The sequence below is a fragment of the Lissotriton vulgaris genome, chromosome 2_2, assembly GCF_964263255.1.
Source record: "Lissotriton vulgaris chromosome 2_2, aLisVul1.2, whole genome shotgun sequence".
NCBI lineage: Eukaryota > Metazoa > Chordata > Amphibia > Caudata > Salamandridae > Lissotriton > Lissotriton vulgaris.
In genome coordinates, this window is record NC_141688.1 from 37,817,548 (window position 1) to 37,844,760 (window position 27,213).

General features: G+C 47.3%; 1 protein-coding gene across 9 annotated transcripts in view; it reads left to right on the forward strand.

Annotated features, from left to right (window-relative positions):
- NEO1 (neogenin 1) overlaps positions 1-27,213 on the forward strand; it is a 540,003-nt gene that overhangs the window by 442,118 nt on the left and 70,672 nt on the right. For all 9 annotated transcript variants that reach the window (XM_086959257.1, XM_086959255.1, XM_086959251.1 and 6 more), the window contains exons 18-20: positions 404-542; positions 19,565-19,672; positions 22,072-22,266. In XM_086959257.1, coding sequence (XP_086815383.1) covers positions 404-542; positions 19,565-19,672; positions 22,072-22,266 — 442 coding nt within the window. The remainder of the gene's footprint in view (positions 1-403; positions 543-19,564; positions 19,673-22,071; positions 22,267-27,213) is intronic.

Below are 27,213 nucleotides of genomic sequence, written 5' to 3' on the forward strand. Positions count from 1 at the left end.
GTGTTGAGGGGGAGAGCCAAGTAGCTTACTCCGAAGCGTAGAGCCAATTGGTTTTAAGAGGTTATGTATAGAGGTGGAATTTGACGGCCCGTGTAGAGGTCATAATTGTATGCAGACAGCTTCATCCCTGTTTAAAGGCAGGAAGGTTGTCTGCCTGTCTAGGAACCATAAGTGTCCCTTTGTGAAAAAAGACATTGTTGACCAACAGTGTAGATGGTGTCTAAGATGTACACGTTTTCCTTATGTAAACATTAACTGGTGGGCTTGAGCATAACAGGCTGTGTATTGTAAGGTGTCTATGGAGACACTCTGATCAGTCCTGGAACATGGGCAGATGTTAAAAATTGGCAATGATCATGATTATTAGAGATCACATATCTCCTGTAACTTCCTTGTTTTTCAGATGGCAAACACAACAATTCTGGGATATTTAGTTACTGGACTAAAACCAAATACATTGTATGAATTTTCTGTAATGGTTACCAAAGGCAGAAGGTCGAGCACATGGAGCATGACTGCCCATGGAACAACATTTGAATTAGGTATGTTATTCTACTCTACTCCTGAATTATCTCTCCTCACTCAGTCAGCATGATAATAGGAAGCTATTGACTGTTTTCAAGAAATAACCATTCTAGGATAAGTGCAGGATATTGCAGGATTGACTGTTGTGCTATGCTGGAATTGTATTTCTATAATGTAACACGCATGGAGCCAGAGTTGTTACTTCTACTGACAGTGTGCGTGTTCTTTAGGATATGCCATGTGATCATATTTAGAGAATTTGGATTGCACCATCGAAAAATGATTTTTGTGTTTTCAAGTGAGTATTCTTAAAATTGGATGTCATTGAATGAAGACTTTTATCAAATCATGGGTGTCCATTCACTAAAATGCCAAGGGTAGGAACAGTGACATCACACACTCTTTGACCTCCACTTTCACTCACACACATGCACAAAGATTCACACGTAGACAAGCTCTCCCACAAACATTCTCTTGCTCCCAAGTACGTACACAACATACATGTAAAAGCATTTTTACTTAACTCAGCTGCCATGGAAGGTCATATTCCAGCTAACTGTAATCCATTTTTAGTACACTAATAGTGAATAATAGGGCCATTGGGTGGCTCTGTGCATCTCTGCACTGATGCTGTGCAGCTCTTGAAATAACGTGCAGAGCCTATATAGGTGTCACCCCTGCTTGCTGACCACCAGTTCCTTAACCCCTTCGGCGCTCATGACGAGCTCAGCTCGTCATGAGTTACGCCTGTCGTACCCTCATGACGAGCTGAGCTCGTCATGAACCCTGGAATTTTAAAAGTCAGCGCACAGCGGGAAAACACGTAGCGTGCATGGGGTTAATTTCCGGGACACCAGATTCAGATCAGTACCACCCTACGTGTCTCTCAAAGACATTTTTCTTCAGTATGCAAAGGATGTCTGCCCAAAAACAGTATGTTTTTAGCCCTGTAGACTCTGTTGCAAATGTCTGTGGCAGATCCCCACCAGCTATGTATGTTGAAGGCCTGCAGCAAATTCTAGTCAAGGAACCCAAAGGCCATTAGGGACCACAAGGTGAAGATTTACATCTTCAAATATAAAAAGACTCCTCGCCCGTACTGCAACTTTGAGCTATCCCTGTTAAAACTTTGCTCCTGGAGTCAACAATGCTGCTCTAGATGCTATTTTTGTCACGGTTCAAATCATCCTATCGGTCTAAAAAGGAGCACAAAAAATCTAAGCGGGATTCCTCCCCAGTGCGCCACTTGCATTCACCTGAACGGGTGCCGGGGCTGCTCCACAACTCGTCCTCGTTCCCGAAGTCTGCCAACCTCAGAGGCAATCTCACTTCTGGTTCTGGCACAACCCGGGTGTCCGGTGCCAACAGATAAGCCACATCAGATCAAAGGGTTCCGCACAGCTATGCTTCTGGTCTTGAAATCCCTATCAACTCCCTCTGGCACACCTTCAGGCCCCTAGAAGCTGAGAAGCCCTCCATCTGGGCTACCTCTGCTGTATTAGCCCTAATCACCAGTTGGACCCTCCGAGCATGTCTTGCCTCCTGCTCCAGTCCTGATCCCGCTTCTGGCACCATGACCTATGCTGGCCCCAGGCACTTCGAGGCTGACTCCATTGATGGAGGAGGAGGTCCTGACATATCACTCCCACTCTGGTATTTCGTCGACCAAAGTAGCTTCCGATACCTCCCCAGTTGCAACTTCCCCCACTTAAATTACTGCCTCCAAATGGGAAAGAACACACTCTGCATTCTCTTTTCGGTACTCACCCAGCGATTATGACCCAGGTGATAAGTTCATTCGCAGTGCCCCCTAGTCAATCAACAAATTAACAGATATCATCAACCTGATCCTTGCAACTCTTCTTTTCTCTCGCAGCACCCTTCACCTGAAAGTCTAGTTGTGCAAAACTCCACAGGCAGTTCTAACTCCAACAATTTTCTTACCACTTCCCCAGACAGGGAATTTAAGCAGTTGGAAACATTTGGGAAATGTGTTTTCCTCTACAAGTCTGGCACTTTGATCTGATAATACCAGCTGCTTGTAATGATGTTATTCCTACACCCTTTGGGACTCAGTGATGCAAGTCCTCCCTGGTGTGTCCAAAGATCTCCGACCTGTTCCCCCACCGTCAATTCAAGACTGTCCTGATGCAGCCAAGCTCAAGATTAGTTCTGCCTTGGACACCACTGTTATCATCCAGCAGGCCATTCGCTCCAGTATTGCCATTCAACACCATGCATGGTTGCAGTCGACTGGGTTCTTAGGTGATGTCCAATCCTCCCTGATGGACATACCCTTCGACGGGACTTGTCTGTTTGTGGGCGAAGCGGATTCGGCTCTAGAGCTTTTTAAAGAGAGCATGGGTACTGCATGCTCTCTGGGACTGTCTGCCCCACAGGCTCACCACAATTCCACCACTCCTTTTGTAGATTTGGTTGAAGGGCCACTTACCGCCAGCCTCAGAGAAGAGCCTATCAGTTCGCTGTTGATCACATGGTGCCCACCACCCCTGCAAATAGGTCAGCAGGCCGCTCAGTCTACCCCTCATCCTGCAGCCCTACCTACCAAACGTCTTTAGCGTGCCCTTACGAGAGCACAGTCACTCACTAAGGCAGAATCCACTGATTCTTCCTGGGTCAGACGGGTGGAATCTACAGATCGTTTGCAGGGGATACTCCTTACCCTTCCTTGCTTGCACCGCATCTCAGTGACGGAGGACCATATCTCCATTTTGCAGCAGGAAGTGCAGGCCCTTTTGGTCAAATGGGCTATTGGGAGGGTGCTAGCGCCAGGAGTATGATGTGATTGCTATTCCCACTACTTTCTGATGCCCAAGAGGGATGGAGGCCTGTGGGCTATTTAAGAACTGTGCCCTCTAAACATCTTCCTCTTGAAGGAGAAATTCAAAATGGTCGCCGTAGCCCAGGTCCTATCTGTCCTAGGCCCTGGAGACTGGATGTGGGCGTTGGACCTGCATGATTACTGTTTCCATACACCCATCTTGCCGCTCCACTGGCGCTACCTGCGGTTTGTAGTAGGGAAAAAATTATTTTGAGTTTGCTGTGCTCACCTTTGTTTCACCAGTACCCCTCAGGAAAGTGATGGCGGTGGTGGCAGCACACCTTCGGAGGTCAGGGGTGCCAGTCTTCCTCCTACCTCCACGACTGGCTGTTGAAGTTGACTCGCCCCACGAAGTCCTCAACAACCTGCAGGCTACAGCGAACCTCCTGTCATTCTTGGGGTTCACTGTCAACGTGCTGAAGTCACATCTGACTCTTCTACGATGCCACCTTTCATCAGACATCTGGCCACAGTTCGGTTTCGTACCTTTCTCACAGCAAAGAGAGTCCAGGACATTCAGGCTATGATCTAGATTGTTAAACCTTGGTCCTGGATTTCAGTGAGGTCGACTCTAAGGCTACCGGGTATGTTGGCCTCCTGGGTCAAGTACGCCAGATGGCATTGGTAGTGACATATGAAGTCCCAGGGGGAGCAATTTCAAGGGTACCTCTCCAACCACCTTCAGAGTAGACTGCAAAAGATCTGCTGTGACATTTGATGGACCGCAGTTGAGTCAGAACGCTCTCTCAACCCCACCCAGTAATGACTGTGGTGACCGTTGCATCGCTTCTGGGAGAGGTGGAGATCAGAGGCCTCTGGTTTCTGGCGTACTCCTGGCTCCATATTAACCTTCTGGAGTGAAGGGTCATCTACATTGACTCTGAAAGCCTTCCTTCTGTCTGTCATGGGGTGGCGAGTTCAGGTGCTCATGGTGAACATGACTTCCATGTGGTATTGGAACAAACAGGGCAGGGTCTCTGACCATGAAGAACGAGGCTCTGCCCCTCTGGAAATGGCTGAACCAACATGGAAGTTTCCTAGTGGTGAACCACCTGATAGGCTCTTTGAAAACCAGGGCAGACAAACTGATCCATTGGTACGGAGCAGATCACAAGTGGATATTACTCCAGAAACTGGTGTGGGAGCACACTGCTTCACCTCCCAGCAGAGTCGCCAATAGGCATCATGGTAGATGCAGTTCAGTTCGCCAAGCGAGTCCACTTGGAAAGTCTCTTGAGTGTTTCACCAGGTAGGTGCAGATTAGTTTCTTGGATATTACTCCCAGAGGTTGCGCAAGCTCTATTCCACAAATGGGAAGAACTTTGGCTCGATCTGTTCGCCACCGCCAAGAGCACGCAATGTCAGCACTACTGTGCTTTGGAGTTTCTAAGTCGTCTTTCGCTCTCAGATGCATTAAGCCTAGAGTGGAACCTGGGACGCCTGTGCGCCTCTCTGCTGTTAGCACTGATGCCAGAGTTTTCAAGAAGATCAGGATTGACCATGTTCAAATCATTTTAGTGGTTCTGGATTGGGCACAGAGAGTATGGCATACAGAACTCTTGGGCTTAAGCACATGTCCTTAGATCAGGCTGCATTTGGGAGGATTTGTTGCAGCAAGAGGACCGGGTTCTGCACCTGGCCCTTTGCAGTCTCCACCTTTATACTTTGAGAATGAGCAGTGACAGCTGAAGACTTTCAGCCTTCTTCTGGAAGTGGTTGATATCATCTTGGCAGCTAGGTATCCCTCAGTTTAATCTATACAGGTCTGTTGTTGGGACAAATGTGTGGTTTAGTACGGGACACACCAGATTGAACCCCCTCCACGCCCAGTTATCTGAAGTGCTGTTTTTGTCTTATCTGCCAAGGATTTGCTTTGGGCACAGTTAAGAGTTATCTTCATGACCTTTCGGCCTCCTAACTGTTTGCAGATCATCCCTCCATGTTTAAGTTACCGGTTGTGATTCAATTTTGAAAAGAGCTATGTCATATATTTTCTCCTTCTCCCCAGTGAGACCTTAATCTCGTCCTCACTTACTTGATGTGCACTCAAGTTTGCATGGCTTTACAGCAGTCCCTTACGGTTCCTAAGTAGTAAGACTGTGCTCGTCGTCTCCATCCCCTCGGCACAACGTGTCAGTCCGTGTCGGGCTCTTTGTGTCAAAACACTACCTTATTCCCATAACAACTGGTTCCGAAGGCTTCGAGCATCATTTCTATCAAAAGTTGTGGCGTCTCTCCAAATTGGTCAAGCTATCACCCTACCAGTGTTCTGTGCTCCACCTCACCCTTCTAGGGAAGAGGAGAGGCTCCATTGATTGGATCCCAAAACACCACTCAGCTTTTACATTGACCGTACCAAGAAACACTGGGATACGATCAGCTCTTTGCGGGGTTCTCTGGAACAAGAAAAGGCAGTATAAAAGAGAATCATCTCCCTCTGGATAATGCTCTGCAGTAAGATATGCTACGCATTGCCTAAAAAGCAGCCTTTGGAAAGACTGCATGTTCATTCTACTAAGCCCAAAGCTGTTACCACTGCATTACCATGCAGTAGTCCCTCTCCTAGACATCTTCCAAACAGCTACTGGGCGTCCTTCTATACGTTCACGAAGCACTATTGTTTGGACAGTCCAGTTAGCCGAGAGGCATTTTACCCGCTCGGTCCTGCAGGACTTTCTGGTTTAAGTCCATTCACAGACCTGCCTCCAAATAAATACTGCTTTGGTACCTGTTCAGGAAGTGAGGAATCTGCAGCTAGAAGTCACTTGTCAGAAGAACATGTTACTTACTTTTTGTAACTTTCTTTCTGGTACAGACTCTATCTGCAGATTCCTCACCGACTCTCTCCTCCTTCCTGTTCAGTGATTAGACTCTATCCATTAATAAGATTACAAATCTGCACACAAGTCACAACCAGTTGGCTCTTGAGTCTGGGGGCACAGACCGCCTTAAAGCAGGCAGGGGTGGCACCTATTTAGTATCCCCACAAAATGGAAGAGATGCCCTTCCAACCAAAAGGGGCAGAGTCAATATATGGTAAAAACAGAAAAAGTCCCTTTTTTGTCATTCACTCTAGTTCTCCATTCTAAAAGATAATTTTATAGAATCTCATTCAGGCACAATATATATCCTTACTCCCAGTCACTGTTATCTAAAAACTGAACATAGTTATATGTAAAAATGCCTCATTTATTAAAATTATTTTCTTATACAAAATATTTCCCCTGTGATTATTATGAAGCAAAGACATTAATCCATATATATGGCAAAGTTCACCCATCAATAAAATTAATTGATATCATAAGATTCTCTAGTCTGGTATAAATTACAATTTGTCGACGCAGCATTTTCTTGGATAAGACTTGATAAACAACACCTTTTACAACAGAAGTTTAACAAAAAAAATATAAAATATACACAGTTACATTTCAAATAGGCATATTTACATGCACGAGTTCAGTGTTATATGGGTCACTGGCACTTCCGACTCTAAAAATGTAGCTGTGTATATTGTATACTTGTTCAGATAAACTTCTGTTGTAACTGCATACAATGTCTCTGCAGATAAAATACAATTTGCAGTTACAGTTGGACAATGGGCTTATGTTGACAAAAATAACACAAACTTGTTGGGGATTTCATATGCCAAGAAGTGGAATTGGAAAGTTTGTTGGAAAATGTGTTCACTGTCCAATGTTTAATGGAGCATTCCTGTAACTATAAATGCTCCTTATTTGTGAGCCAGCCTTCACCCAGTAAACCCCTGTGAGATCCCCTTTTGCTGCAGTCCCAGCATCACCCATGTATTTTCAAATGTGCTTCTTCACCCTTTCAGATGCTGCCTTGTTTCTTTCGCCATGTGTAGGTTTTATCGTTCTGCAATTTGTAATTGGCTTTAAAAGATTTGTGCTCCGTTCAGGACGAGCTTCAAGAAAGAGCACAGGATGTGGTAGGCAGTTTCATTGGCTAACCAGTGTACATCCTGTGCTCTGTCTTTAGGAGCACTGACACGCAGTGAGTTATTTTCCTTCTGTTCTGCAGAGGTCACAGAGAAATCATTTGTGTCTAAGTGATGGGTACTGAAGGGTACCCTTGACTTTGTAGCTGCAAGAAAGCTGTGACATTTTAGGTAGTGCCTATTGGTAACAGTGAGTCACCAGACTGGGAAAACACTGAGTTGAACAACTTCAGTTTGTATGGTACCTGACAGGGTTTTGAAGCATCACTGGTAAAACTCCTATAACGTTTACAGATAGAATCTCTTTAATGTGAAATTGGCTTCCTGTCAACACTAGATATGCTGAGAATATAAAAATGTTCCAAAGAATACTAAAAATAAGTCCTATCTTTGCTGTGTTGAAATGTATTAACCTACTCGGTGTCAGAGGTGCAAATATCACAGTCGTTGCTGATGTGTACAGTTCTGTGATAAACTCTAACAATGAATGCATTAATAAGTATATACAATTAGAAGGTGCTGTAGTCGAGGGGTATTCCTGCAGAGGAATTCCACCACAAACCATCTTTAAACATTTGGGTCAATTCGATTCTTAGCAGTAAGTCTCTTAAGAAGGTGGATTGGCCTCTGTTAAAAGCCATTTAAGGTGATACTTAACTTGCTTTTCCCTAGTCTATGTACCATTTAATTGTAGCGTTACTTGGGACTGGTGCAGCTGCTATAAGTAGTCTGGAAAAACGCCTTTCTGTACAAGTCCATATCTGCTGCAGAGCAAGTTGATGGAGAGAGAATTAGAAAAATACATGTTTAAGTGTTTCAGAAACAGAATAGGATAGAGGATTCTTTTTGCACAGAAACACAAAAAGCATAGAAGAAAGTTAAAGCAGAGAACAAAATCGGAAATTGTTACTGATGCCATACATGTCGGCTTTGGCACCATTCAGGCAACAGTTTTGTGTGTATTTGGTACCCGGTCTTTGATACCTTCCATTTAGGAGCCATAAACCGTCCCAGTTTTGCTGACAAATATTCACTTGTAGCATGCTCCGTAACTCATTGAGCACAGATCATATAAAGCCTTCATTAAGATTTTTTTATGTATCCTATGACTTAAGACTCCTCTGCTTCCTGAATTACCTCTACAGATCAAGACTTTTAAATATTCTGTTCAGTCAAAGTACAAGTCTTTCCAAAAATATCACCAAAGTTGACATGGAATGGGCAGACTGCACTAATGGCACCCAGAGAGATAGCAATTTCGGCCCAATACAGCCTAGTATAATTTAAACATTAATATCAAGTGTACTATACAATAGAGAAACTGTGGTGCCTAGTAAAGAAAAATCCCCTATATGCAAGGAAGATACAGTTGACTTGCTCTTGATCTGGGGCTGTTAAATACTACAGAAGCATTGGAAGGGGGTTGGGAGGGCATTGTTCAAAATAACACACTACACTATAACCCTTACCTCGAAAATAGCTCTGTTAAATATTCTGCAAGGTACCTAGACAGCTATCAGATGTCCTTTGTGGGTTTAGGTGTTATAACTGCCCAAAAAATATATTATTTCCAAAATAAAAATTGCACAAATATAGAGAGCTTGGGGGCCCCTGTTGCAGCCAGGTGGCGATTTGCAAACGATACAGGCTTCTGGAGAAACAGAACTGAGATTATTCCAAGAAAGGGGATCTGTATATGGGGCAGGAGGGTCCAGGTGGGCAAAATATTCTGAAGCGGAGTTCTGGTCACATTCTGCTAATCACCACGTGACAGAATTTTTTCTTGCATGCAGCTCTGTGACGGTTAGTTGGTGAGTGTCGAGCCTAGTGCGATTCCAGGATGCTAGGAGGACATCCAGCAAGAATTTTCTAATGCGGGTGGTCACAACTGTTAGTCAGAAGTCTGCCTCTCGGGTAGAAAATCTACTAGAGCGGCAGCAAAATCAGCTTGAGTACCTGCGCCCTCTGGCACGCTGCATGGTGCAGTTTGCACTGATTGTTCAGCACATAACACACTCCTGCCGCTAAATCAGCGCACGGGCAGCACAACATGCCTCTTTCCGCCCATTTGCGGAACTCTGCTGAGTTTTTATGTAACCCTGCAGTGTACCACCGAGTAAAATTCTGCAAATTCTCTTCACCGCTGTAGGAGAGTATGCGCTCTCACTCGTCTAGTATTTTAGGCTGTGCAATGAGATGTCCAACGATTTGGGAAGGAAGACAAGCAGAACTATGAAAAAAATACTTTAATGCTGATTCTGGCACTTCTAATCCTTGCTCTCCCTCTGTCCACAACTCTCACAGGCACATCCTCAGAGCACATTCATTGCTGCAAACTCACAAGTCTGAATACATCAATTAGAATTTTGGTAGCAAAGACTGAGGCATTACGGAAACTGGGATAACATGTATGCAGGGATTCTCGTAAATAAAGGTTTGCAGATTTTTAAAAGAATAAACAAAATGACAATCACCATGAAGATAATCTTTCCCCTCTTTGATTTTGCTACGTCAGAGAATATACAGATCAATCAATCAATCAATCAATGCATTTATAGAGCGCGCTACTTACCCGTGGGAGTCTCAAGGCGCTGGGTGGGTGGCGGGGGTGCCGATACTGCTCGAAGAGCCAGGTCTTGAGGCGTTTCCTGAAGGTGAGATGGTCTTGGGTCAGTCGTAGGTGTTTGGGGAGGGAGTTCCAGGTCTTCGCTGCCAGGTAGGAGAATGATCTTCCTCTGGTGGTGGTTCTGCGAATCTGTGGGACGGCGGCGAGGCTGAGGCTGGTGGAGCGGAGCTGGCGGGTGGTGGTGTAGAACGAGAGGCGGCTGTGGAGGTATTCGGGGCCCATGTTGTGGAGCGCCTTGTGTGCATGGGTGAGCAGCCTGAACGTGATCCTGTTGTTGACAGGGAGCCAGTGGAGGTTTCTCAGGTGGGCAGATATGTGACTGTGGCGAGGGATGTTAAGGAGGAGTCGTGCGGAAGCGTTCTGTATGCGCTGGAGACGATTCTGAAGTTTTAACAGTGGTTCCTGCGTAAAGCGCATTCCCGTAGTCTAGTCGGCTGGTGACAAGGGCCTGGGTGACTGTTCTTCTGGTTTCGGTTGGGATCCATCGGAAGATCTTTCGGAGCATGCGTAGGGTGTTGAAGCAGGAGGATGGGACGGCGTTAACTTGCTTGGTCATCGTGAGGGAGGAGTCCAGGATGAATCCCAGGTTGCGTGGGTGTCGGGGCGGTGCCCAGTGCCGTGGGCCACCAGGAGTCGTCCCAGGCTGATGGGGATTGTCCGAGGATGAGGACCTCCATCTTGTCCGAGTTGAGCTTGAGACGTCTGTGTTTCATCCATTCGCTACCTCTTTCATACCTTCCTGAAGGTTGGTTTTGGCGATGGCTGGGTCGTTAGTGAGGGAGAGTATTAGTTGATTGCGTTGGCGTAGGAGATGATGTTGATGCTGTGTTTGTGTGCGATGGTGGCGAGGGGGCTCATGTAGATATTGAAGAGTGTTGGGCTGAGTGAGGATCCTTGAGGTATGCCGCAGATGTTCCCGGTGGCCGCGGAGCGGAAGGGGGGAGGCGTACTCTCTGGGTTCTGCCGGAGAGGAACGAGGTGATACATTCCAGGGCCATTCCTTGGATTCCAGTGTTGTTGAGGCGGTTTATTAGGGTGCGGTGGCAGACGGGGTCAAAGGCTGCTGAGATGTCTAGGAGGATGAGAGCGGCTGTTTCTCCGTTGTCCATCAGGGTTCTGATGTCGTCTGTGGCTGCGATGAGGGCGGTCTCGGTGCTGTGGTAGGCTCGGAATCCAGACTGGGAAGGGTCGAGCGAGTTGTTAGCCTCGAGGAATGCGGTCAGCTGTTTGATGACTGTCTTCTCGATGACTTTAGCCGGGAACGGGAGGAGAGAGATGGGGCGGAAGTTCTTGAGGTCTTTGGGGTTCGCTGTGGGTTTCTTCAGGAGGGTGTTTATTTCTGCGTGTTTCCAGCTCTCAGGGAAGGTGGCAGACGTGAAGGAGCTGATTATGACGTTCCGCAGGTGGGGTGTGATGATGGTGTCAGCTTTGTTGAAGATGTGATGGGGGCATGGGTCGGAGGGGGAGCCGGAGTGGATGGTGTTCATGACGTGGATGGTGTCTTCACTGCTGATGAGGGTCCATGAGCTGAGGGTGGTGGCAGGGGTCGCTGGTTTGGTGTCTGGAGGTGGAATTTGGGGTCCAAACCTGTTGTGTATATCTGCATTCATGCGGTGGAAGAACGTGGCGAGGGAATTGCAGAGGTCTTGCGAAGGGGTGATGTCGTTGTTGCTGGCTTTGGGGTTGGAGAGCTCTTTGATGATGCTGAAGAGTTCCTTGCTGTTATGGGTGTTGTTGTCCAGTCGTTCTTTGAAAGATGACCTCTTGGTGGCCCGGATCTGCTGGTGGTATTCGCGGGTGGCGTTTTTGAGGGCTGCCATCTTCTCTGTTGTCCGTTCGTTGCGCCAGGTCTTTTCGAGTGTTCAGCAGGATTTCTTTGCGGCTTTGAGGGCGTCTGTGAACCATGGGGGTTTTCTATTGCCGGTCTTGCCTGGGTGGGTTCTTCAGTGGAGCGAGGTCGTTGGCGCAGTTGGTGATCCATTGTGCGAGGTTGTGGGCTGCGTTGTTGGTGTCTGGTAGATTGGTGTCGGCTGGTGGGTTCTGGCTCAGCGATGCGGTTAGCTGGTCTGTGGTGATTTTGCTCCAGCATCTGCGGGGGATCCCGTACGTGAGGTGGTGAGATGTAGTCTTCTTGAATGTGAAGTGTACGCAGCTGTGGTCGGTCCAGTGTAGTCCGGTGGAGTGGTTGAAGGCGATGTAGTTACTGGCGGAGAAGATGGCATTGAGTGTGTGGCCAGCGAGGTGGGTGGGGTTGTCCACCAGTTGCTTGAGTCCGAGGTTGGCGATCAGGGTGGTGGTGGCGTTGTCGTTGTTTTTCTCTAGGTGAAAGTTCAGGTCTCCTAGGAGGATGTATTCTGGTGAGGCCAGGGCGTGTGGGCTGTTGAAGTCTGCGATGGTTTCGCTGAATTGTGTGCGCGGGCCCAGGGGTCTGTAGATGAGCGTTCCTCTGAGGGTGGTCTGAGGGTCGGTGTGGATCTGGAAGTGTAGGTGTTAGTCGGTGAGGATGGTGTCTTCGTAGTTGGTCGTGATGCTGATGGTGTTCCCGTAGATGATGGCGGCGACTCCTCCTGTTTTGTTGATGCGGTCCTTCCGGGTGATTTTGTAGCCGTCAGGGATGGCTGTGGCGATGTCGGGGGCTATATACAGATCACTTAGACCTAGCGCAGATAGCAGTAATGCTCTTCATAAAAAAAAAAAACTTCTGCTGTGGTAGTTAATCGTTTTTTTCATCCAAATTGCCATTTAAGTGTAGATAAAATACATATTAAAATTGCAGGTATTGATATATACAAGGAACAATGCCCCATATATAGACATCAAATATGGTCCTAAATAATGCAGCATCCTCCTACTTAGCAGTAACAAAAATTGAGGGGGTCCCCCTGCAAGGTACTTGGAGGGGCCTCCTCCGGACTCCATCAGGAGCTCTCTTTATGGGACCGAGTGCTGTGCTGAGAAGGCCCCCTGGAGCTTGCCCGCACCGCGGGCGCCTGCGTTATGCCCCTGCTGCTTAGATAAGTAAAACCATTAACAACAAAAACCTCAAAGTCCTAAAAGTGGGCTAAAAATTCACCGTCATGTTGTCTAAGTAGTCCATGCCAGTTTGAGTTTTCGTGTTCCTAGGAGTCATACCAGTGTCACATGGTCCACAATCAATTAGTTAAACACAAATAAAATAGACAAAAAATCAAATGGCATAATAGATATCTGGAGTAAAAGCAAAATGACCACTATAAAACATATGTTATTCTAGACTTCTTCAGTTGTCAAGTAACACCTAGTAGTTCCCTATTTTCAAAACCTACACATAGCAGCAATAGGATACAAGTTAGAATTTTATGTCCTGCTCGCAATTATTCTGTAGGATAAAATAAATCCGGTCTGGAAATCACTACAATATTGGATCTATCCCACTGGTGCCAAGATATTTTATTGTGCGCCCATATGGAATTTATACCTTCTCTAATCAAGGTTACAGATAACCTGCAGAAAGCCCTTTCGATCTAATATCCCAGGGAAGCTGTAAGTAGTGTCCCACTGCAGAAACTATTGTTTCCTTCAGATCACTTTTTACAATTCTTAGTGCCTCTCAGAACGTCTGCAGTATGTACTGTAGCAATGTGCCCTTTTTTGACATGGTCAATCCCACTTTTTGCCTGGAATCTAATCACTTTTACAGAAGTGCGCTGGGTTCCTGCTATCCAGCACCCCAGTGCCCGCTCTCTCTCCCTAAAGCTGTACAATTGTTCCCCCAATTGTCAATAACTTATGTCCCCCCTGTAAGTCCCTAGTAAATCCCTGGTACATAGGACAAAGAGGCTAAAGAGGGTTCCTAAGAGCTGTGGGTGTATTTATTATGCAATCATAGAAGACCACTCCGCACCAACATGCAAAGTTCCATTGGAGGCTGCATGCCATGGTGCAGAGGAAAGTAAAGGCATGACATGGCACACAGCAGGGCTTACTGCTCCAAGGCATGGTGCACTATACTACATGTGTGCACATATCTGAAAGAGCAGATATGGCTCGGTGATGTCTAAGTCGATTCTTAAATATTACAAGTGAACGGGGAAGCCATTTTGAGAACATGAGCTGGACACTGGTATTTACGAGATCCCAATCTACATGATGGCTTCACTGAAATTAAAGATGTTTGGAATCAAACCTCTCGTATTAATAAACCTACAATGATTCCAGTGATAGATCTATCAAAACATGTACCCAGAGGCACCTTAGAGGTCCCCCCTGAAAACCTACTGACTACTAGTGTACTGGCAGACTGGTGTAGACCAGCCCGCACCACAGACAGGTTTCTTTTCCCCCTTGCAGGTGAGAGCATGAAGGCAGAAAGAATGCCTGCTCAGCCGGATGGCTAAGTGATCAGCATTCAAGGCAGACGGCTTCAAAGGCCTATGCTGCTTGAGATATGTGACCTAAGGCTTCCCCAGACAAGGGAAATGACATCCCCTGCCCAGGGCCCATTTGTCACCATGACAGATGGAAAAATTAGGCATGTTTCCCCCTCAGGCTAGTTTCACCTCTGTGGTGGGCTACCTAATGTGAACACGGAATTTTGAATTCCCTGGTTTTAGTTGTGGCGAATTAGGTTCTCTGGGTCAGGGTTATGCCCACTTCCCACAAGAAGTGGTCATATATAGGGAGTAATCACCCTAAAGGCAAGCAGCCCATTGGCTACTACCTGTCACTCCCCTTAACGCCCCTAAGTTTAAGATTTAGGAGGCACCCCTGATGCACGGAACTTAGATTTGACAGATCCAGAGAAATGGACAAAGAAAAGCTGCGAGAAAAACGAGAACTGAAGACTTGCTGTGGGTTTTTGGCGCCAAAACCTGCCTGCCTGCCCCAATTTCCGGAATTATCACCAGCGACTCGTCCTGCAGCTGAACATCTTTCAAAAACCCTGGGAGACTGCTGGCCCTGTGCAAATTGCCAAGGGCTATTGCAATCTCTTTTGGGTAGAGGAGCTCTTCCACTGCAGACCTCAGGCACTAAAGAAGCAAAGTCCGGTTCACGAGTTGCCGCTCCCTGGCATGCCTGCCACAGCAGCACCACAGGACGAGGTATCTGTGCCTCTGAAATCTCAGATCTGTTCCACCACCGAGTGAGAGGACACCAGGACCAAGTGACACACACAGGCCCAATACTCTGGGTACCGGACCCCTTTCCGCAAACAGCCCTTGAGAATCCAATTGGTTGCCTCTACAACGAAGCCAAGCAGCCGTCAAGGGATGTCAGCAGTGCAAAGATCCACCTCCAGAGTGGCTCAGCTGCCTTGATTTTGCATCCTCAACCAGCAAGACTGACAACCGCAGTGCCGTATGATGCACAGAGCCCAGCTGACTTATCCACTCTACACCCGAGAGCCCCAGCTCAAATACCAACGAACCGGCTGTGCCCCCTTCTTCCCAGGACTCTTGTGACCCGAGGCACCCATTGGAAGATCCCAGACTTGTACCAAGTCCCCCTTTGCAGCCTGTTTCTAGGTGGCCTCCCTTCTTTCCAGCCGCGTAGCGCGCACAGCTACCAACCGGACCAGCATCTCTATATCCGGGTGCCCAATCAATCAATCAATCATATCATTTGTAAAGCGCACTACTCACCTGTGAGGGTCTCACGGCGCTGGGCTGGGGAATGCTGCTACTGCTCGAAAAGCCAGGTCTTGAGTTGTTTTCTGAAGGTCAGCAGGTCTTGGGTCTGCCGTAGGTGGATGGGGAGGGTGTTCCAGGTTTTTGCGGCGAGGTGGGAGAGCGATCTGCTGCCTAAGGTCGCTCTTCGGAAGCGGGGGACTGTAGCGAGGGCGAGGTCGGCGGAGCGGAGCGGAGCTGGCGGGTGGGGGTGTAGAAGCTGAGTCGTCTGTTGAGGTACGTTGGTCCGGTGTTGTGGAGTGCCTTGTGTGCGTGGGTGAGGAGCTTGAAGGTTATCCTCTTGTTGACCGGGAGCCAGTGCAGGTCTCACAGGTGGGGTGTGATGTGGCTGCGGCTAGGGATGTCGAGGATCAGGCGTGCAGAGGCGTTGTGGATGCGTTGGAGCCGTCTCATGAGTTTGGCCGAGGCTCCTGCGTAGAGGGCGTTTCCATAGTCCAACCTACTGCTGACAAGGGCCTGGGTGACTGTTCTTCTCATTTCAGTGGGGATCCACTTGTACATCCTACGCAACATGCGGAGGGTATTGAAGCAGGAGGAGGAGACAGCGTTGACCTGTTTAGTCATGGAGAGGGTGGAGTCGAGGATGACCCCTAGGTGCGTGCGTGGTCGGTGGGTTTTGGAGCGGTTCCCAATGCGGTCGGCCAGCAGGAGTCGTCCCAGACCGAAGGCTTGGATCCGAGGATGAGGACCTCCGTCTTGTCCGAGTTCAGCTTCAGTCGGCTGTTCCTCATCCATTCAGCAACGGCCTTCATTCCTTTGTGAAGGTTGGTTTTAGCGGTGTGGGGGTCCTTGGTGAGGGAGATTATCAGCTGGGTGTCATCGGCGTAGGAGAGGATGTTGAGGTCGTACCGATGGGCGACGTGGGCGAGCGGTGCCATGTAGGTGTTAAACAGAGTTGGGCTGAGAGATGAGCCCTGGGGTATGCCGGGGATGATCTCGGTGGCTTTGAAGCGGAAGGGGGGAAGGCGGACGCTCTGTGTTCTGCCGGAGAGGAAGGAGGTGGTCCATTCCAGGGCCTTCTCTTGGATCCCAGCTTTGTGGAGGCGTGTTCGTAGTGTGTGATGACCGACCGTGTCGAAGGCGGCTGACAGGTCTAGGAGGATGAGGGCCGCCGTTTCTCCGTTGTCCAGCAGGGACTTGATGTCATCGGTGGCGGTGATGAGGGCAGTCTCGGTGCTGTGGCTGCTGCGGAACCCCGACTGGGAAGGGTCCAGGATGTTGTTGTCCTCGAGGTAGCTCTCCAGGGAAGGTTCCGGTCTCGAAGGAGGTGTTGATGACTTTCCGGAGATGGGGTGCAATGGATGTGCTGGCTTTGTTGAAGATGTGGTGTGGGCATGGATCTGACAGAGATCCGGAGTGGATGGTGTTCATGATTTTGATGGTGACATCGTCGTTGATGTTGGCCCAGTAGAGCAGGCGGATGGTGGTCGTGGGGGCGGAGGTCTCAGTGGTTGTCGGGGCGGTCGTGGCATTGAAACTGTCATGGATGTCTGTGATCTTGTGGTGGAAGAAGGTGGCCAGCGAGTCGCACAGGTCTTGCGAGGGTGGGACATCGTTGGTGTTGGTGTTGGAGCTGGGGTTGGAGAGTTCCTTCACTATGTTGAAGAGCTCTTTGCTGTTGTGCGTGTTGTTGTCTAGGCGGTTTATGAAGGAGGCCATTTTGGCGGATCTGATGAGGTGATGGTGTCTGCGGGTGGCATTCTTGTGGGCGGCGTGGCTGTCCAGTGTTCGTTCACTGAGCCAGATCTTCTCCAGGTTTCGGCAGGTTTGCTTGGAGGCCCGGAGGTCTAACCCGCTGGCTTTCTTGTTGGTATGATTGTTGGAGGGTTTCTTGATCGGGGCGAGGGTGTTGGCGCAGTCGGTGATCCACTGTCTGAAGTTGCGGGCGGCGGTGTTGGGGTCGGTATGGTCGGCGGGTGGGCTCTGGGCGAGGGTGGTGGTTAGCTGGTCTTTGCTCCAGCAGCGGTGAGGCATCTGTGAAGTGCGGTGGTGGGTTTCTTGAAGGTGAAGTGGATGCAGCAGTGGTCGGTCCAGTGGAGTTCGGTGGTATGGTTGAAGGAGACGTGGGGGCTTGCGGAGAAGATAGGGTCAAGCGTGTGACCGGCGGAGTGGTTGGGTGTTGTGACGAGTTGTCTGAGTCCGAGATTGTCGATCAGGGTGGTGGAGTTGGTGTTGTCATTGTTCTCAAGGTGGAAGTTCAGGTCCCAGAGAAAGATGTAGTCCGTGGAGGCGAGGGCGTGTGTGCTGACGAAGTCGGCGATGGAGTCGCTGAACTGTGGTGGGGGTCCGGGCGGTCTGTAGATGAGGGTTCCTTTGAGGGTGGTGTTGGGGTCGGTGTGGATCTGGAAGTGCAGGTGTTCGGCGGTGCTGAGGGTGTCGTCGGTGTTGGTCGAGACTCTGAGAGTGTTCCTGTGGACGATGGCGATTCCTCCTCCCGCTCTATTGGTGCGGTCCTTGTGGGAGATCTTGTAGCCTTCCGGGACGGCTATGGCTGTGTCAGGTGCCGAGGCGGTGTTCAGCCACGTCTCCGTCAGGAAGGCGACGTCTGGGGAGGTTGAGCCGAGTAGGTCCCAGAGTTCAACAGCATATTTTCGGGCGGAGCGGGTGTTGAGAAGGATGCATCTGAGGTGGTTGGGTTCTTTCCTGGTCGGCAGCGTGGTGGGGCGGATGCGTGTGGAGCTGCAGTTCCGGCAGGTGAAAGCTCCATGGGTGCGCTTCGGGACGGCCAGGAAGCAGGTGTTTGATCGTCTGGTGTTGAGTGCGTGGAGTGTTCTGGCATCCTAGCGGTGTCGGGCGTCATGGCGTTCGTGGTGTCCAGGGGTCCTGGCGCTGGGAGCGGTCCAGGCACGGACGGGCACAGACAGGCTTGCACCTAGTACAGGGGTCCTGGCGCTGGGAGCCGGCCAGGCACGGACGGGCACAGACGGGCGTGCCTTAGGTGCGGCGCGCCCGCTGAGCGGCTGCCATATGAGGGGATGTGGGAGGGAGGAGCAGCTGGGAGGCGGGAGCAGGGTGGCCAATGGGATTGCAGGTAGCGGGGCCACAGGGACGCAGCCGCGGGAAAAATGTGCGGGGGGCCGCGGGAGAACTGGGCACAGGAAGGAAAATCAAGTTTAGGCAAGAAAACAAGTACAGGCACAGAGGAATAAAACAAGTCTGGGCAAGACAGCAAGTTAGGCACAGGGGAATAAAAACAAGTCTGGGCAAGAAAGCAAGTACAGGCACAGGGGAATAAAAACAATTCTGGGCAAGAAAGCAAGTACAGGCAAGGGGAATAAAAACAAGTCTGGGCAAGAAAGCAAGTACAGGCACAGGGGAATAAAAACAAGTCTGGGCAAGAAAGAAAGTTAGGTACAGGGGAAAAATACAAGATTAGGCAAAAACAATGCAGGCAGAGCCGTGCAGCAGCGTGGGGAGCGACCTGACTGCGAGCAGGGTCATAGGTAACAAGTAACTGCTGATGGTACTTTGTACCTTTGCCCACTTCGACCCTAAGTGCCAAAGGAGACCCACAGAAACTTCCCATGAATAACTGTATGCAACACATTTTTCACATAGGGAAGCATTGCTGCGTAAAGATGCATTTAAGTAAATTGTTTACTTATCTGTGAAATTCAATTTTTTAAAAAAGTACATGCTTGATAATGAAGTTCTCTGTATCAAAATGTATATAAAATCACAAGTTATTTTTCAAAATTGGTCTTGGATTTTTCCTTTAGTGTGTGTCCCATGTATTGCATCTGTGAGTACAACAAATACTTGGTACTATCCTCTGATCAGCCTAAAGAGAGAGCATTTAGTGTTATAATTATTGACTCTGTAAACCAACAAGGGTTGCCTGGACTGTTTACACAGTGAACCTCTTTTTTGGTCCACTATTTAAAGAGCCAGCTTCCTATTTGTACCTTCTTTTACCCATGACTGTTAATATTTTCTATTCCCACCAGTTCCAACATCACCACCGAAAGATGTCACAGTGGTGAGCAAAGAAGGGAAACCGCGCACAATAATTGTAAACTGGCAACCCCCATCTGAGGCCAATGGCAAGATCACTGGTAAGTGTGAGATGTAGGAATATTGTATGTTAGCACTGAATCATGATACTTTTTGACAAAACGAGCCAGCAACATTCTCATTGATATTTCTACTTCTCACTTCTTGAGTTAGTCACTTGATCGTCAGGGGTGTTTCATGTTCTGCTCTTTTGGTTTAACTGGAGTCATGATGTGCTACCTACAACTAGGTGGCCACTGTTCTAGAATTCATTTCTGTAGCAAGGTTTATTGGAGAACTAATCTGCTGCAGAATGCATCACATACCTTTCTCATCGCTCATTTGTCTTTTCAATCTTGTGCTTTAGATTTGATTTGGTGAAAAGTATGCTCTTTTGGCAGGTTTAGAACACAAATGTAAGCTATTAAGGCAGGTTACATTTAAGGAAACGAAATGTATATTTACACACAAAACTAAGGTGATAATGATAATCGGACGGTTGGAAATGATGACACCTTCCATGCTATAGTACAAAGTGCTTGACTACATATGTACCCTATGCAGGGGTGCCTTGCAAGGCAGTGGTCATAAGACTAGCCAGTGGCAGGATCTAGTATTGGTGGAGCCAGTGTTGAACACAAACTCTAGTGGTGGAGCAACTGAGTGAGTCATTCAGCCCCTAGTAGCCATCAATAAAGACTTATTTCTCAAAGAGTCGGGAGCACGTTAGAGCCACTTAACCATGCAAAATCAGTGGTTACTCATCAACAGAGTCTCCACAACACTCTGTTGGAAATTATGGCAGTCCAGGTATTGCTCAGTGTAAAAGCATGATTTGCACAAAAGAGTGCTCATTCACCCCGATAGCATGACCACGGTCTGCTACCTCTGGAAGCGAGGTATCAAAAACTCACCAAAGCGGTTCAGGTTAGCGAAGGCAATCTGGCATTGGGCAATTCACCAAGTCCTCTTCCTGGCGAAACACCTCCACAGAGTGAACAACTTCTTTGAGACTTACTGAGCAGGATGTATCACCAAACACATACTCGGGTACTTCAGCACTGCTTCTACCACTGATTGACTCCTGTAGTGTACCTCTTTGACAAATACAAAATTCCAAACTTTTGTCCCAGGGTACCTGAACTCATAGTCCAAAGGCTATGCTCCATGGACAAATTGGTCAGCATATTTGCTAATGATTATCTTCCACTTCCACCAATGCTGTATGTAGTAACAAAAATATGGCATGAACCATGATGCTCATCCTCATAGCACCCGCATGGCCCAGACAGCCCTTGTACTCTGTACTTCTGGACGGTTCCATACATTTCCACGAAAAAAGCTAAGTCTTCTCTCAGACCTCATCACACGCTGACATCTGAGTCTGCTGCAACATCCCACAGTTACAGCCCTGATTCATTAGATTTGTCACCTTAAGTCTGGCAAATTCTTAAGGAGGGCCATATGCTCTCTACAAAGGCCTATTGCACAGCCAGTATGAAAACAGTTTGCCCCCTACTGTCGCACTCTCCACAAGCAGCCCTGATAAGCCTCCATTCAAGACATCATCTGATGCTTAAAACACCTCTAAATGGCAGTCTTTGCATACTCTTCAAAAAGGGTGCATTTAGCCAATGTACCAGCTGACCTGCAAAATAGGGGAGAACAGTAAATAGTCAAAATACTGTGGAAGTCCTTAAGACTAGAATCCCACCCTTCACTTCATGGGACTACAATATTGTCCTTACCCAGGTCATGTGACTGTCACATTTTGCCTACTGTGTTTCCTTTTGTGAAATGCTACTTTTCTCATTCCAATCACTTCCTTTCTGAGGATAAATTAACCACCAGCCCTTATAGTGGAAGAATCATTAAACAACACAAAGAAGTTGTAACAAGGTTGTTCTTTTATGCCCCATCACTTTGAAAGCTTGCCAGTGGCTACTGTGTCTGAACATAATGATTCCCATACCAATCGTATCCTGTTCCACTCTACAGAGCATGCAGGGCTCAGTGGTGATAGAGCAACACTACATACGTGTATCCCCTCGCAAGGTGTTTCTTACTGTACTGTTCAAGCCACAGAGGACTCTGGTGCTTCTGTTGCTCTGCCGTGGACTCTTGGAATTCTGTGGTTATTTAGAGGCATTACCCAAGGATTGTTAAAAGAGAACATCAGGACCATTGTTTCAAAAATGTGGGAAATCTGCGGACTATAACATGGCAGACATGTTGATGTATGAATTGCTTGTCAGGGTGCCAGGGGTCCACCATCTAAACAACATGACATTGGGCAGATGTGATTTTCCCAAGCGTCGAAAATAGGTAGTGTGGGCAGTAAGGAGCTGTCCTTTTGCACAAACTCACATTTTGCATTGATCACGTGGCCTATATTGGCATTTGATGCACACAAGTTCATTCTCGTGTCCTGTTAACATCTCTCCTTTTGTCCAATTTGCAGGATATATTATTTACTACAGCACTGATGTGAATGCCGAGCTGCACGATTGGGTCATTGAACCAGTGTTGGGCAACAGACTCACTCACCAGATCCAGGAGTTGACCCTTGACACCACATATTTCTTCAAGATTCAAGCTCGCAACTCCAAGGGCATGGGGCCGATGTCTGAGGCTGCTCAGTTCAGGACCCCTAAAGGTAGGTGGCACCTAGTAAAATTTGGCTATATAGTAGGTTGTTTAAACCAGGTGTTAACCATTGTTAAACATCTAAGCTTGGAGAGTAAATATTAATAGAACATTTGACTAAACATCACTATTACTCCACACACCCCAAACCTAGCTAGAGAATTATTTGCTATGAATAAAGATGTATCTTCTTATGGGGAAATGGCAGAAAGCGGGTGGCATTACCTGCCATGATGACACCCGGGGTGGACGGGGGGGGCTAGCAGTACCAGATTTCGAACTTTATTACCTGGCGGCTCAGCTGCAGTGGCTTACATAGGTGGTGGCTCAAGAATTTCGGGGCCAAGAGGGTCGGTGGATCCTGCGGCATGTAGTCTCATTTACTGTGTTGCAACAACTCTTGCACCTTGTCGCTCACTGCCGAGGAGCGGACATTAAGACAATGCCGGAATCGGAGCCACAGCAGAGTCAACATTAGTCGCCCATATGCACCGGACATTCCCCTGGGCATGTGCACTGCCCTCCCACACGGGGGGGGGGGGTTGGTCGGCTCTAGCAGTCAGGAAAACTGTGGGAATCCAGGTCATGGGGGATTTGTATGAAGATGGGGTGCTACTACCTTTTCAAACATTACAGGAAAGGTATGATCTGCAACGCGTTGACTATTTGCTGCATGCATGGGCTCTCAGAACCCCAGACTTCTATGACATGTCAATACGTGGTGATGGCTGCAGGGACGTTTAAGTCAATTACATTTCTCTACATGCGCTTGACCACAGAAGGTCTGCGCCCACTGACGGAGTTATGAGGAAAATGGTAGAAGTTTCTTGGGAAGGGAATACCGGAAGCAACGTGGGCTCAATTGATCCGAAGGGCCTGGAAGAGCACACGTTTCAATTAATACGTTTATTTATATTGCATAGGGCTTATTTAACCCCAGCCAGAATCAATCGATATTTCCGGATGGATACCGCCCAATGCCCGCGCTGCGGCCTAGAGGAGGCAGAGTTACTACATATGCTGTGGACTTGTGGGCAATTGGGAACATATTGGAAGGAAGTAGTCTAACTGCTTTGTGGCATTACAGAGCTCCGTATAGACACTGACATGGGTACCTGCATATTACATTGGTTTCCACACACCTCTAAGACAAAAATCCCAAGCAAATTTATGGATCTAGGCTTACTGCTGGCTAAGAGGGAGATCACAGCCCAATGGAAGTCGCGACGGGGGCCTACGATAGGGAAGTGGAAATCGGAGTTACTCAAATGGGTCAAAAGTGAGAGTACAGTTAGATTGCAGCAGGCTATACGTACTAATAATGAGAAGGCGCTGGAAGTTGCCAGAGCGTGGGAAGCATTAGTGATAGCACTACAAATACCTGAAGGAGGAGGGCCCTGCTGAGGAGGCTCCAGAGGGTTTTCCTTGATCGGACCTGGAGTATGGAAGGTAGTAAGGGCCTAGTCCTGTGGTGAGTGAATGTGATAACGTGGGATGCATGGCGATAGGTAGGTATGGTCCCCAAGATAACCCGAAACGAGATTCTGATGTGCATATTAGATTCTGCGATTTCAAGTTTGGACACACGGGAAGCAGAGCGAGAGGGGAAAGAGTTTGATCGGGTTGGCCTATTGTTAATTTTCTGGCTTACATTGCTTAAAGTAGACATAACCGTATTGACAATGTGCTCCTATTAATATAGGTATGTGTACGACAGGACGATTATTGAGAAATATATTGTGTCCGCTTTTGAAGGAAACATAGCTTATCATGTAAAAATGTGGGAGCACAGACATTGATGATACGATGCAAGGTACAATGTTATTCACTGATGTATGATTGCTATGTGTGGCTTTATAAAACAATAAAAACAGATTTTTAAAAAATGATTAAAGATTTATATTTGCCTACACCTAATTAAAACTTTTAAATGCTTCACAAGATTTGTGTGAAATGTTATTTTTTTTGCAGTGATAAAAAGATCAGAACAGAAAGTCGACTCGATGGCCTATTCGCCCTAGATGCAACGATCCTTGAAATAGAAGTTGCTAACCTTATTTCTGCTGCTACATCTACTTGTTCTCCTACCAATATCTGTCCTGCCAAAGTAATGAAAGATGTGGCTCTTCAAATGGTCACTGAGCTGCTCTTTCCTTTTAATCAGTCTATTATCCACGTTAGAGTTCGAGAGGCTTGAAAGTCTGCTATTGTGAGACTTTCTGATTTCGTTTTTCTTATTCCAAGATGATCCTTGAAATTATCGCACCTTTTTCTTTACTTCCTTATCATGCTATAATTCTCGAAAAGCTAGCTTTTAATCAACTTCTGTCCTACTAAAGGAACTTATTAACAGCCAGATGCAATTCCTTTTCTGTGACTGCAGATACTAGAGTAGGAGTTTGTGACCTTAAAAGAAAGTGTCCTATTTTTACTAACTCCTGAAATGGGATTGGAACTTGATAAAGTATTTGGAAGGGGGCCTGTTTTGGGTGTCACTTCCAAATACAGAATTGGTACCTCATGTATCATTGGTTTGTGACTGTAATTCTGGGCCCTAACCATTAAGAAGTGAAAACCCCCCAAGGTAGATGTAAATCATTCGCAGAAGGAATGAGTACTCCTTCGGACCCGTTTCCCTTTTTAGAATGGTATTCTAAAAAGAATACCGACTAGAGTCTCCAAACCCTGGTTTAATGGCTGCCTAAACGAGGAAAGGTGTAACTAAAGCTTGCTGAAAGATCATGGAAAATATCTCCCTTTATTGCTAACCTTAAACCGTTGAGTACATCAAGATTTTCTACAGTAAGCACATCTGTAGTTCCAAAGCAGAATACTTTAGGGTGCAACTGGACAATGCTAAAAATAGACCCAAAGAATTATTCAAGATCGTTAAACAGCAAGCAGTAAACAATTCAAACCAAACCATCACTTTGTAGACGGTGAAGAGTTCTCTGCATATTTAATTGAGAAAACAAGATGGATTGTATCGGAGTCACTACTCGCCTCCCAGATGTTGCCGACTCATGGCCAGACCAATTTCCTACCAGTACAGCTACATGCGCTTAATAGCTCACCCTATTTCCAAGAAAAAACTAAATTCTGCCTCTATCTCAAGTATAGGTTTCATTAAATGACTCCTTTTTAGAGTCTAATCAAGAACATTTGTCTGACCCACTGTCATCTTATCAAGAGACACGACTTAAGGGCTGATGATCAGGAGGACGCTTGGCAGGAATACTCCCCATTCATTCCTATGGGCCAAAATGAATGGGGAGTTATTCCTTATTTGCGATTAGCAATTTGCTAATCGCAAATAAGGAATGTGTAGGAATCGCATTTTATTTTGCGATTCCTACATGAATCCCGTTTTGCGAGTCTGTAATAGCGATTCCTTCTGAATCGCTATTAAAGACTCGCAAAACGGGTCTTTGATGAATCTGGCTGTAAGTGGTTACTCCTTTGGAGGAGAAAAACATTTAAATTACAACACAAGTCCCTCCCCATCTTGGGCCCCACGGGATTCCCTGGTGGTTGCACGCAAATGAGCTCACAACAGGGTTGCCTCGGAAACTACTTCCGAATGGCGTATCACAGACTCCATGACTATACTTGTCAGACATAATAGGGATGAGTGGGATGAGATGGAGGAGCTAATTGAACACCAGCTAATTGAACACCTCCCTCACATTTTTTTGAAAGAGAGCAAAAAAGATTGTTCAAGACTGAAAAGTCATCTCAAATGTTGTGCCTTGAATGCTGAAAATTCAGCACCCAGACAAGTCAGTATTAGCATCCTACTCCGAATCCATGCTTGGCTTGAAGCTTCAGGCCCTAAACCAGAGATTCAACAACTCCTTGGAATCCATCTCTCTCTGTCCTCAGGTCTATGAGATGCTAGCAAAAATATAAATTAAAAAAGATGTCAACAGGGCAACAGCAGCAGCCTGCAAAGAAGGTTCCTTTGCATCGAAAACCCTGTACAAGCCACAACAGAAGTCCTTTCAGGAAGATCATCAGGAGAAGCTCTGGCAATATCAAGAGGAGGCTTCCATTGAAGTAGACAAGGAAAGGCAATGGCAAGGTAGAGGGACCCTCTTCCACACATGTCACTTGGCTCTGTAGGAAGTTGGCTCTTTGTATACTGGACCAAAACGAGGTACACTGTCTAGAGAGTCCAGGTAAACCCCAATTGGTTTATAGAGGCACAAATGATAACCCAAATGCTCTCTTTTGTTATAGTGTGGGCTTATCAGTGGGTAGTGCTAAGCATTTATTGTAGACACACATGCAATAAGTGAGAGACACACTCAATAAAGCAATCTGGCACCAATTTATAAAAAAAAATAGCACAGATTTTTATCTGAATGTAGATAACAAGATTATTTGTGATCGGGCAAGTACTTTTAAAGATCAGACTTTTTACAGGTTTCAAAAGATCAAGTGCAATTTCTGGAGTGGTAATGTTATCCTATGGGAAAACATATACTGCATCCGGGCACCTGTCAGTGACTTACAGCACCCTTCTCCGGGACTTACGGTGAGTATGGGCACGGTCAAAGGCAATACCAACTGGTCCCCACAGGCAGCACTGGGGCAGTCAGGTGCAGAGGTGTGTTTCAGCCTCGGGTGCCCTGTTCACTTCAATGGGGAATGATCCGGTTGAAAAGAGGCTACAAGCTAGGGCTAGGGGAATACTTTTAGGTGACGGGATCGTGCATCAGGGGACGCTTTTGGTTGAGAGGGCCTGCACAAAGAGGCTGCAGGCAGCAACTGGGAGTCCAGTCTGGGCAAATTCAAGGGTGGGTTCAGCCTTTGAGGGTCTCAGGATCCCATTGGCTTTGTCTCCTCCCTCGGACTCTGGATGCGAGGCGCAATTGCAGCGGTACTTTGAGGTGGCGGCAGTTGGAGGCTCACTGTCTTGGTTCTACAGAAAAGGGTTAAAACAGGACAGCTGGGC